General features: G+C 34.1%; 2 protein-coding genes across 2 annotated transcripts in view; one reads left to right on the top strand and one right to left on the bottom strand.

Annotated features, from left to right (window-relative positions):
• Positions 1–13,696, bottom strand: part of LOC137400959 (A disintegrin and metalloproteinase with thrombospondin motifs 16-like) — a 149,698-nt gene that overhangs the window by 7,540 nt on the left and 128,462 nt on the right. The window contains exons 13-14 of the mRNA XM_068087297.1: positions 12,907–13,020; positions 3,811–3,862 (exon numbers count right to left, since the gene is read on the bottom strand). Coding sequence (XP_067943398.1) covers positions 3,811–3,862; positions 12,907–13,020 — 166 coding nt within the window. The remainder of the gene's footprint in view (positions 1–3,810; positions 3,863–12,906; positions 13,021–13,696) is intronic.
• Positions 1–13,696, top strand: part of LOC137399666 (metalloprotease mig-17-like) — a 119,549-nt gene that overhangs the window by 33,035 nt on the left and 72,818 nt on the right. The gene's annotated exons all lie outside the window — the stretch shown is intronic.

Raw genomic sequence — 13,696 nt, 5'->3', positions numbered from 1 at the left:
GCTATCAGCCTCAACAAACCAAGTCCTCATGCAATAAGGTTTATATCTTACTTTCAAGAGCTGCAGTATAATGGTTTCCGACTAATAAATTTAAAACTGAGGTTTGCTAAAAGTTTGTTTTTACGAAACATTGACCAGAAATTCACAGATTTGTAATTTTTAGCTGAAATTTTAGCAGACATAAATAGAAGTATACTCGGAAATCATGATAAATTTCCTTTAAAAGTTTTTTCATGTAAGGCCTACATGTATGTCACGGAGGGGCTTTGTTTCTTCCTAAATTAACTATAAAATTGGTGTTAGAGTTTTACTATTCTGTTTTATAATACTAGTCCCATTCAACTGAACTTTTCATTTAAATATCAACCTACTCTACAGCTGGTTTACAAACTAGTTGGTCTGTTTAATTATATTTCATCAGCTAGCACTCAAATAGAGAAATTCGACTTTGTATGATAGTAATGCTAACAGTAATAGCTTTTAAAGATAAACCTACACAAAACTTCCATAGCCTTAATTAAAAATTATTTTCTTTTTTTTTTCATTCAATATTGTTTTAGTATTTGAGGTGATCTGACTGCCAAGATGTTTTGAAGATTTACATAGACAAAATTTGATCATGATTAAAATGCTTTGAAGCAAAATTAATGCAAAAATGACTACTAGTTGTATGGCTCCCTTTTCTATCATTATTGATAACGGCTGTGTTCAAGTTGCAGCATTATGACTCTCTAATCTGTCGGGTTCCTTTATGAAGTGCAACTATACACGTCATAAACACACTTTCATTAGATCTCGTTAAACCTATTATATTTCTAAACTGGTTGGTCTACAAAAACAAAAATTGCATTAAATGAAGTTAGAATTTTTAGCTTTGTTTTGATGTTATTAACTTTTTGGATCACTTTATCACCTTTAAACTGTGTTTTCAAGTTATTTAATATGGCTCTATAAAATTAATTTATTGGTTAATTCATTTAAACACAAATTTCAAGTGATTAAATATACTTGTTATATACAGTTAAAAAGTGTATTGGGCAAAGCACTTGGCAACCAGTTAAACTCTCATTAGTAGGCATATGTGCGTTGTTGCTAACTTTTCTGTTGAAGATTTATTTTGTCCTCTCATAAGGGTTTAATCTAAGCTGCCTTTTCAAAAAGTTTTAACTGATCTCAGTAATTTCTAGTACTATAAAACTTTCATAGAAATTATGTTATTTTTAAGTATTTTGCCTTCAGCATTCTGAAATAAGTTTAACAACCAATAATAAAAAAATTTCAAATTACAATTTACAAAAATAAATCAAAAAACTTTTAAGCCAACAATAAATCTAGCCCTTAAACCGGTTGCTTTAAAGTTTTAAAACAAACATCAAACAGAAAATAACAGTTCCATAATTGATTTTTAGCCTAAAAAGCAAAATAATGATATAAATCATCATACTGAGATGGGATGATTTGTTATAAAAACTCAACCTTTTAACACAATAGCACTATTGATACCCAAATCCATGAAAATATAGGAAAGAGTTATACATAGACAGCTGTGAGATTTTGAAAAATTGGCAACAGGTCTTCATACAAAAAATTAAGTGATAAATATTTTTATTTCATAATGTTTAAAATATTTTCTACAATGAGAGCCATATTCTTTTGTTTGTCCATCCGTCTGCTCGTCGAACCATCCTTCAGTTCAAATCCACCCAAAGGCAAAAATTAACTCTCTTAGAAAAGACCGCTCTTCTCTTAATGGCATTAGGAAAAACAATTCCATCACACACAATTCAAACTCAGATATGCAGAATTGAAGTCAAGCACATTACCACTGTACGTCACTCAACCACCTTTTTACATCAGATAATAATTTCTTGCATAGTTTTTACACATGGCAATCTCTCATGGCGCAGTAGACTGCTAGAGTAATAGTCATTATAATTTACAAAAACCGATTACTGCTACGTCGACATAGAGGTAGTAGAATTTACACATAAAACTGAATTTTTTGTCAATTTATTTTTATTTTATTTTGTTAAATGATGCAGCATTGTCACAGTAGTTTTTATATGCAACCCAGAATGTTTTTTATATGCGGCAGTCAGAATGTACATGCGGTAACCGCTTTGTTCACAATAGCGCGATACGCGTGCTATACGCTATTATATGACTAACCGTCACTATTTTAGTAAACAGTGGTTTATAGTGCATTCAACTCTGCTCTTTCACGTGGTCTTGTTTATTTTTGTGTCTGACCAATCATAAAGCCAGAATTGCTATTTAACTCTACCCATATTGGCGGTTGCCATGGAAGTTTTTATAACCCAAGATCATAACTATAGGCTTTAATCGCGAGTGTGCTCGTGCATGTGACTTTTTCCTGTTTGAACGTCTCAGGCTAAAACAAAATGGAACCGATGCAAAAATTACGGCTAGTTGTTGCTAACAATTTAGATGAGTATTTCTACTTAGAATCTGAGTCAGCTGCCTCAGATCTTAGTGAAAGTGATGATGAGGATGGTGATAATAGGGGAACTTTAGAAATACAGCTGCTTACGCAGTATGTGGCTGCTAACGATAATGACAGTAATAACTATCATCGCAATGAATTAAATCAAATTACAGAGAATAAAGATCAGCCTATCACTGCTGATAACATTTCCATTCTAGCTGTTGACATCAAACTAATAAGTGGATGCAAATGTAGGGAAGTCGGCGCTAGTTTTATGTCATCTGAACAAATAAGCATCATTAGAGCTGTGTATCAAGGATTACCGAGGGAAACATTGGATATGGAACAAATTGCCACTAACATAACAAGCAAGCCCTTTCAATGGGCTACAAAAAATATCTGCAGTGTACTCTGTGCTACAATGTGTGAGTGTTAAACTACATAAAAAGAGCTCTAGATTGAATGGTCACTTGATGAGTTGGCTTGATATTTCCGCATCCTGATGCCCTCTGTGGTCACCTTTCGTTGACCTTACCATGACCTTCTGTATAGGTGGAAAATTTTGAATACACTTTGATAAGTCGTTTTATTGTCGTTTTATGCAGTCATAGCAACATAGCTTGAGGAGAAGTGCCCAGTTTGAAGCATACCGTTTTAATGAAAATCTCCAGGATGGTTAGCTTTTAGCCACATATATTGTTGACCTTACCATCACCTTCTGGAGGTCCACCATCAATCGAATTTGAATAGAAATATGACCATCATCTTTTTCAGGGTTTTAATATGTAGAATGTCAGGTTTCATCAATATAGGTTGAGATTAAGTGGTCGGTTGCTATGGCATTTTGATTTGTAAACAAATACCATGATTTAGGATTCATGAATCGTCAAATTTATCCTGCTTAAACTCAAAACAACAGTTTTAGTTCATTGCGAGACCTTCTCTACTAAATCTTGCATAACCCTGGCAAATTTAGTCCAATTTGAAATTTTTTTAAATGCATTAAGACCCTCAGAATTTGCTGATTTTAATTATTTAAATAACTCAAAAATGTTGTTTTAACACGATTGTACATTCTGACTGCTTGGTTCACAAATTACACAGCTAGTTTTTAAACATAGTTGAGTAGCCTCTTTAATCAATAAGCCAGTTGAAGAAGTCCAAAAGTCTTTTGGCATCTTTTTGGTTTTATTCAATGAACAAAATGACCAAATTGAAATATTTTTACATAAAGTTTAACTGAATCAGATATATTTGGGTGTTTTGACTCTTGTGAGGTGAACACTGTTGACAGTGGCAACCCATAAGGAGTATGACAACAACTTATATTATAATGTTGAAGTTGATGTTATTTTATTACTCACCATCTAAAGCAGGAGCATCAGGATGATATACACAGATACTCTTCTCACACCACTAAAAAAATAGAGAAAGATTCTTAAAATATGTTCAGGATTTACACTATATTAATTCAAACCAGTCTGTAGTGTAGCAGGATAAACCTGTTTAAGACATGGTTGAGTCAGCATTTGCTGCTCCAAACAACAAGTACAATTTGATAAGTGAATCAACTACGATACAAATATGCTGTTTTACTGGAATGAACAGTGTTCATTTTGAATACTGTTCATGATAGCTATTACTATTTTTTCGAGGTGGATCTTTACGTTATCTTACTTATATATGACAAGATTTTACAAAAATGATATCATTTTAGACTAGCATAACAAAGATATAGCACACTCTCATTCAATGTATAAACAACAAAACTAACCTGCAATCTGTCTGTTATCTTAAAATATATTTTTGTTTTTATTTTTAATAATGAGCCATTATTAACTTTTTAAAAGAATGCATTGCAGATGATTCTTTTCATCCTTTTCAGTAAAAATACACCATAGTATGTTTTTTTAAGAAAAAGCTATTAGTTGCCTAAATTTCAAGCATGCGTCAATAACGTCATTATATATAATGAATATATATATATGTATATAAATTATATATATATGTATATATATATATGTATATATATATATGTATATATATATATATATATATATATATATATATTGTGCGCTTGTGTGAGCTTTTATTGAGGCTTCCCTTTTTGGAGCGTTCAAAAAGGGAAGCCACAATAGAAGCTCTAGAATCTGCCAAACAGCAGCTAGTAGCACTCTCGGCACGACTGAAGCGGTACACCAAAGAGCGGGATAACAAGAGAATGAACAAACTGTTCATCAATAATCCATCTAGAGTGTATTCTCAGTTCAAAGGTGAACTGCAGAGGCCAATGTCTGAGCCTCCCCGATCTAGCACTTCAAAGTTCTGGAAGGACATCTGGGAGAAAGAGACTACTCATAACACCATTGCAAATTGGCTGAAGAGGCTTAAAGAGAACCATCAACACACTGTGGCCCAGCAAGGACTTGCCATCAGCAAAGAGGACATCAAGTGCAGAATGCAGCGTATGAAGAACTGGGCAGCACCTGGCCATGACATGATTCAAGCCTTCTGGTTGAAGAAATTGACATCACTTCACACTAGAATGGCTAAGCAGATGGAAAGCCTAATAGAACAAGGTGACCATCCAGAATGGCTGACCAAAGGACAAACTATACTTCTGATAAAAGATCTAAAGCAGGGGCCGATTCCTAAAAACTATTGACCAATAACGTGCTTGCCCACCACTTGGAAACTGCTCTCAGGAATAGTTGCAGACAAACTAGAAGAGCACATGAGTCACTATATGACCAGTGCTCAGAAAGGAATTGGGTGCAACACCCGAGGAGCTAAACATCAGTTACTGGTGGATCGGACGGTCTGTCAAGACAGCAGGAGAAGGCAAACTAATCTTGCCATGGCTTGGATTGACTACAAAAATGCCTATGACTCAATTCCCCATAGTTGGATCCTTGAGTGCCTCAGTATGTACAATGTTCACCCTGCTCTTGTGGCATTCATCAAGATGTCAATGACCAAATGGAAGACAGAACTGGAGGTTAATGGCAAAAAGCTGGCGAGTGTAAAAATTAAGCGAGGCATCTATCAAGGTGACTCCTTATCACCACTGCTCTTCTGCATATGCCTAACCCTCTAAGCAATATGCTGGAGGAGACTCAATATGGGTACCAGTTTAAGAGTGGCACCAAGATAAACCACCTCTTCTACATGGATGACATCAAGCTGTACGCTAACAAAGAAAGGGACATTGATTCGCTAATACACCTCACTCAGGTATACAGCAAGGACATCGGAATGACCTTCGGTATTGAGAAATGTGGAAGGCTAATTCTTAAGAAAGGCCATTTTATGCTCACAGATGGCCTAAGAATGCCAAATGGTACCATCAAAGATATAGAAGAAGGGTACAAGTACTTGGGGATTATGCAAAGCAACATCAACCACAAAGCCGAGGTACGTCACAAAGCCATTACCAAATACAAGAAACGCCTTCGACAGGTCTTACGGAGCCAGCTCAATGCCAAGAACCAAGTCATGGCAATAAATACCTACGCACTGCCAGTAATAAGATATCCAGCAGGCATAATAAAGTGGACTGAGGAAGCCATCAAAGAAACAGATATAGCAACTCGTAAACTGGTGACCATGCATGGAGCACTCCACCCAAAATCTGATACTACTAGATTGTATCTTGATAGGAAAGATGGCGGTAGGGGACTCAAAAGTGTACAGCAGACAGTGAAAGAGAAGGAGCAAAGCATCAAAGCATATGCAGCCTCCATGGCCATCTCAGATAAGTTGCTAGCTGAATTTCAATCGGCTGCTCTTACAACGGACCTACGCCCTGATGATGAGGAAATTGACTGGCACACGAAACCTCTTCATGGTGCTTACCACCAACAAATATCTAAGGTTGGCGATCTTCTCCAGACATATATGTGGCTGAACAAAGGAAACCTAACGGCCAATACAGAGTCACTAATCATGGCAGCCCAGGAGCAAGTGCTCCCAACAAGGCAACTCCAAACGAAAATCTATCACACTAGAGACGATCCTAGATGCAGACTGTGCAAAGATGCACCTGAGACCATCCAACACATCATCAGTGGATGCAAGCAGCTAGCAGGGAACGCATACACTGAGCGGCATAATCATGTCGCAAGTGTTGTGTATAGAAGTCTATGTGATGAGTATGGCCTTAATAAACCACAACACTGGTGGGAAGCTCCTGGTAAGGTGAATGAAAATGACCGTGCTAAGATCCTCTGGGACTTCTACATTCAAACTGACAAGCATTTCCTAACAAACCAACCAGATATAGTGGTGGTAGACAAGGAGAACAAGAGGGCTACTATAATAGATATAGCAGTACCCAATGACTACAATATAGCCAGCAAAGAAAAAGAAAAGGTAGAGAAATATCTCCCTCTTGGAAAAGAAATTGAAAAATGCTAGAATGTAAGAACAACTGTAATCCCAGTAGTCATTGGGGCACTGGGCGCAATAACATCGGCGCATAAAATGTGGCTTGCCCAAATACCAACAGCAATCAACTCAGGTGAGTTGCAGAAAAGTGCGCTATTGGGAACAGCTAAGATCTTGAGGCGAGTGCTCAAACTCCCAGGTCTCTGGTAGGAGACCCGAGTTAGAGCAGAATTTACCACCCATACGGGGTATCCGGGGTGAGGAAACAATTTTCATTATATATATATATATATTTATATATATATATATATATATGTATGTATATATTTGGACATGATTTGGTTGGGAAACTCAACTCATGTCCCAACCAAAGTGCCATCAGTAATTAATAACCCGCCTTGTGGTACAGACAATGCTCACATTTTAAACTTATTTTAAAACTATAGCAAATAAAATGGCAACTCAATTGGATAGGAGTCAATTATTAACAAAAAATTTCAACTCTTACATACAGTTGAACGATGATGGAAAATAAAATTCCTTTACATTTAGAAATGTGGGTGTAAATGATACAGAAGGGCTAATAAAACAAATTAATGTAAACAAATATTTTGGTTCAGCCAGACTATCAGCTTTAATTGTCAAAAAAAACTTGTTCAGCCATTGTTACACCCTTATGATTTTTTATTGAGCAAAGTTTAAAAACTGGTATTCTTTCGTCTAATTTAAAACATGCTATATTAACCCCATTATATAAATAAGTTGATGTAAAATTATGTGATAATTATTGTCCCATTTCAGTACTTACAATTTTTAATAAACTAGAAATTCCCCTGTCATACAGCCCACGACCTGATAACGGCATAGGCGATAATGGAAAAAAGAAAGGGTAGTGCTGGTTGTTGAGAAAGTAGTTGTCCGCAGGAATTGACAGAGTATAGTGTAAGTGAGAGTTGTTCAAAATGATGTAAAGTAAATTTGTGGGAGCACGACTTCAAAAAGGAAATTCTAGTAATCTAGGAATTTGACAGGGGAACTTGTTGGCACATACATGTATGACATAGTTGTATTTGAGCATTGTATGTAAAGAAATGTTTCTCATTACATCCAGCACATGTGAGCTGTGATATGTTTTTGTCAAGTTTGCCTAGAAAGTTGTTATGCAGTTCTTAAAAATCAGGACAATCTAAAGATTGAAAATGAGAAATGTGATGAAGGGGGACAGCATTGGGAGGAGCAATATTGTTTTGTGCAATATTTTCATGGTCAATGATGTCCATAAAATCATGATCATCATCTAGAAACAAAAGGGCTGCCAAGTCCATGTCATTCACATCGCCTACAACATCTACTAAAGAATTCTCTGCATCAGATGTGTTGTTGTTATTAATTTGAGTAGCGTGTTGCTAAACATTAGCATTTGATGTTGATGGTTGCTGTGAGGACCTTCTATTTATCCTCCTATTGAGCTGTAATAATTGAGAGACACGGTGTTGGTATTGAGAGACATGGTGTTCTGGGAAGTTGTATGTCCATCGTAGCTGTCAAGTTGTTTTGAAATTAAATTCAAAAAGTCAATTATGCAAAACAAAAGATTGTAAAAAATTTACACCTAATCTACTACTATCTCAAGCCTATGTTTTACAACAATAAAATGAATATTAATTAAAGCTGTAGGCCTAACCTACTCTAATGTATGTAATTTAACAACAGCAATAAAGAAATATGTTTATTTTATCTCTGAAATACAATACTAGAAGTAAAATGGCAAGCTGATGTGTAATATACACAGTTTGAAAGTTGGTTGTGTTGAATGTAGAATGGTTTTGATAGCTATCTAGCAGAAAGTATAAGCGTTCACACGTCTGGAAGTTTTCTGCAAATTGCAGCAACGTTAAAATATTTTTGTCAACAAGGGGCGTTGTAGTTTGGCCTTAGCTTGTACATGAGATGTAAAGAATTTTGGCTAACATTTTAAATAATTTAATGAAAAATTTGGTAATTGGGAAAAAAAATAGGCTGATAGACTGTGTAACAAAAATTTGTCCCTGTAAATTGGTCTACGCCTCAAACGGTCTAAAATTATTACAGAAACCTTTGGACAAATAAATTGGAATAATTATTTTTATGATAGTTTTATAAAATCAAATAACTATTCTTATAATTAAATATTTTTGCAAGATATTAAAAACGGAAAAATATTAAAAACTTTTGGCAATTTGACAATGCTATAGACTCGTGAAATGAGCACGTTTTTTTTCGTAAAGTGCGCATGACTTAATTGTTCTATTCTCTGTCGCTTGGAGTTTCATTCACTAGTCTTAATTTTGATAAAAGTAAAGCTTGGCAAGTTTTAATAACAAATTCAGTTCAAATTAATTTGTCTGTTTGTGTATAATCCATTTAGATGGGTAAGTTTTAGGATATTGTCGACAATTTTCAAAGACTTGGTAACATATTTAAATAGGTTTATATGCGTTTTGTATCGCTATTATACTTAAACAACTCCATTGAAAAATAGTTAAGTTTGTTGATGAGATTCTGGTACAAGGGTTTGCGATGATGTTGTTGAATAATTTTCATGAGTTGCGTGCACATGCATTTATCATGAATCTCTCAAACAATCGCTTCGCTCGAGTTTGGTCGGGGGACTATTTAAAACTTTTGTGAACAACCAATTGCTATCCTTTTTGGAAAATAATAACATTTTATCTTCCACCAATCCGGTTTCAAAAAAATAGCTATCTAGAGCTGATGTCCTTGCAAAGTTTAAATATCAGACTTTACAAACTCTTAGTGAAGGAAAGAGTGTGTCAGGAAGTTTTTGTGGATGTCAAAAAGGCTTTTGATACCATCAATCTTGAAAATAGACAACAAAACTTGAAAAACTCAGCTTTGACATTACATCTTGTCAATGATTCAAAAGTTATCTAACAAACCGAACACAATGAACAAAGATTCAAATAAGCATTGCTTCATCACAAACATTACTTCATAGAGTTCCTCAAGGATCTGTTTTAAGTCCTTCATTGTTTTCAATTTATATAAGCAATCTACCTAACTGTTTGCTACATTTTTGCTGTATACTATATGCCGATGTTACAAATTTGTTTTATGAATCAAGATACCTTAATAAAATTTCCAATGATCTTGGATAATGACCTTCAAAGTTTATATACTTGATGTATTTTAAATAAATTGACTATTAACATGGAAAAAAGTCCAATACTTTGTTTTGCAAAACCCTCAAAACAAATTTAAGTTTACTGATAACATCATTAAAATAAACTCGCAAATTACCTCTAAATCTGATACTACTAAATTTTTAGGTATAATGTTAGATAAACACTTAAATTGGTCTCACCATATTTATCTGATCTTGGAAAAATTACATCCTATTTAAGGGTTATTGTTTAGATGTTCCCAGTGTCTTCCTGAATATATTTTACTACTGATTTACAATTGTTATGTAAACTCAAAACTAACTTACTGCGTTGAAGTGTGGGGAAATCTTCTAGCTGTGTATTTAAATCATTTATTTCTTTTCCAAAAAAGGCTAGTTTGTATTATTTCTAAGAAAGATTTCCTATATCCTACTAAAGAGCTTTTCCAAACCTTAAAACTTTTTGGTATTTTTTGGTTATATAAACATGCTTTTCTAACATTTCAAGATCATCTTCAAAACACTGTGCCTGTAAAAACTACGAGAAAGTTTTACAAATTTAGCCATTCCACCATAATTTGAGCTCCACTGCCAGTCATAAAAAAATGACATACCAAGAATCGGTGCTATGGAACCAACGACCTATATATCTTCTAAAACATCAGAATATTTTCGAATTTAAAAACAGTCTAAGAGTTCATCTTTTAGAGCAGGAGTGAGAGTCTGTTTTATTTTTTGGCTATTACCTAACCAATGATATACAGCCCCCCAAGGATAGCCGACGGCTACCATGTGGGTGGGGCTTAATGATCAAGCTCTGTTGGGATGAACCCGAACATGGCACCCGAACAAACAACTATGCTGAATAAAGCCCCTTGTAAATTGACAAATATTACGAACAATAGTGGTTATTCTGCTGATCTGTTGGTTTCATTTTGTTGCCAAATAATTATAGTTGTCAACTATTGTTACCGTTATGATCAGTCAGTTGCCATTTACGAGCATTCCCGATATTAGTAGTTGAAATCATAAAATAGCCCAAATTCGGTTTTATATTTAGATTTTGAGTATGAAAACTACAATGCGCAGCTTTGCCTGCTGTCTCATTTTATTGGCCAGGTAAAACAATGTGACAACGATAAAATACTTTGTCATTTATATTAGGGGTGGCAAATTATTAATCCTAAACTACGAAAAAAGGCCGCGTTCAAGTAATTTTGAGTAAATTATATTCAACTTTAAGCATATTATACAAACCTTTACCAATTTCAAAATTAATAAAAGTAAGTATCGTAATTTGAATTATTTTATTTTCATAGATCCATTATTTTGGTTAGGTATTATCCCTACATTGTAGAAATTCAAAGTTTGCTATTGTGAACCGCGAGGTCTACTGACTAAATGAGCTAATGAAACGATAACAGCAAGTCGTATTTTCCAAAACCTAACAAGGCAAAGCGACAGCCCCACGAGAACTGTGTTAGCTCCAAAACCCAGGCTAGCACAATCCTAACAGAGAACAATCATTAAACCCTACCCATATGATAGTGATCGCCTATCTTTGGGGGCTGTATATCATTGGTCTAAGTGGGCCTTGCCTTGACCGATTCGCCATTGCATATAGGCCTCATCATCACCTCCTTTGTGTTGTTATACTTTTTGTTCATTATTAAAAATTAATTATGCACTCTTATGTTGACAACCATGTGGTGTGTCTATTAATACAATTTTTGTTCTATTTTCTTATTGATAAAATAAACAAACAAATGTATATATAATATATAACATTCATTATAATGAACTGCATTCTTACTAAGTCTATCTTCTCCTGAACCTGATTTTTGAATCATATAGATATAACATACTTTGGAATACAATCAGTATTATGAATATGTTAGCAAGTTGGTTAGAAACATTACGCAATACATTACACTACATTTGTTGTAATAATGTGAGGAAAATAGTTGATAAATAAATAAGGAAATAGATTAACTCAAAGATGAAATTATTGTTCATACATTAACACCTGGCTGCAGTTCTTTATTCTAAAAAGAATCAGCCTACTTGTTTAGAAACAGAAAAAACAGGTAGATTAGGCTTCAGTGTTTTTAGTAGGTGTGAACTAACTATATATGCTGTCAAATGCTTGTAAACGGTGAACCAGACTGCTATGACTTGACTCAGTTGAAACTTCAACTAAACTGATGCGAAGCAATTCAAGAGGCTAATAAAAATTTCTCTATAAACTTCTTGTTACTAAGAAAAGTTTACGTGAGTGATAAAAATTGTGTAGGTACATATAAATGTGTTGCAATGCATGCGGTGATACAAGTTCTGATCTGCTTCATTTCTAGCTTCTGGTGACATTGACAATATATTTACATGTTCATATACTCCTAAAGTACATTTGTGCTTCTTGCTTTCCATTGGCTGATTATGGTAACAGTGGTGTACTTTTACGTTTTTGCACAGTAGAAAAACTATAAACTACAATAAAAATGCTGAAAAAGCTCTCGAGTGCATAGTTTCAATGCACAATAGGTTGCATAAATACGTATGTACAAACACCATAAAGAAACAATAACACACTAGCAAGCAGTCCAACATGCCACATTTCAGCAGGTAATTATATTAGGATTAGACAGGATTTTTACTAATCAAATTTTACAGTTGATATATTTGGTATATTAATAATAGATTTTTTTCATTAGGGTAAATATAAGCGCAACCCAAAAGATATATCTGTTGAATTTCTAGTTTGCCATTTAAATTTCAAATTTACATTAACAAATTATATTACCGGTTAAAAATATCATTCCAGAGGTGTTTAATTAGCTAAAAAGTTGCACACAAAGAATATTCTAAAAGTACATGAAAGTTTTTGGCAGTTTAAAATGTGAAACATACAAACCTTTTTATTACCGCATGAAGTATGCTGCAGGGTTTCTCTGTTAGGGTCAATAGACATGAAACCATCTCCATTTGTACAGGATAGTTGACTGCACACTGTATCAAATTGATCTCTCTACAACAGAGAAAGAATCAGTTCATTCTTAAAATTTTAGTGAAAATTGTGTAGATGGTTAAAAAAATTATTTAATTAAAAACTGCTGAGCCAGAAGATGAAACATAAGAAACAAGCCTAAAGATAACAAGCTTTTACATTTTACAATTTAGCAGTAGGTCTAGGTTAGCCAATCATTAAAGAGATTTGTGTAGTCTAGCTGCTAACGCTTTGCAACAGTACGCCCAAGTAGAAAAATTATAAAATAGCATAACAATTGTTCAGCTGTTGAATTCTCTTCTTAAAAAATATAACAAAAAATTATGCACTTCTCAATGATCTACATTTTTATTTCATAATTTTGAGTCACATTACAGGAGCTTAACTTGCTCCGAATTTGTAAAACCAGTTTATAAAAGAAAATAAGTTGTTTTACTATTATTTTTTCTAGATAAAGTAGTGAAGTGGAGTCCTCTTTGTTTCATCAGTAAAATAGAAAATAATCCACTTCACTGTTATAGTCCACTTCAATTGAGATAATAATCAATACAGAACACCACCATCTTTGAAGAAATGTTTAAGTGAGAAATTTTTAATACGGTATGCAAAAGTTCCTAGCATTACCTAAGTAAATATTTTATTAAACTTATTGTTGACAGGCAGATTTTTTAAACATTTGGTGCACTAGGTGGTAATT

This window comes from Watersipora subatra, chromosome 7, assembly GCF_963576615.1.
Source record: "Watersipora subatra chromosome 7, tzWatSuba1.1, whole genome shotgun sequence".
NCBI lineage: Eukaryota > Metazoa > Bryozoa > Gymnolaemata > Cheilostomatida > Watersiporidae > Watersipora > Watersipora subatra.
This window is presented reverse-complemented; position numbering and strand designations above follow the sequence as displayed.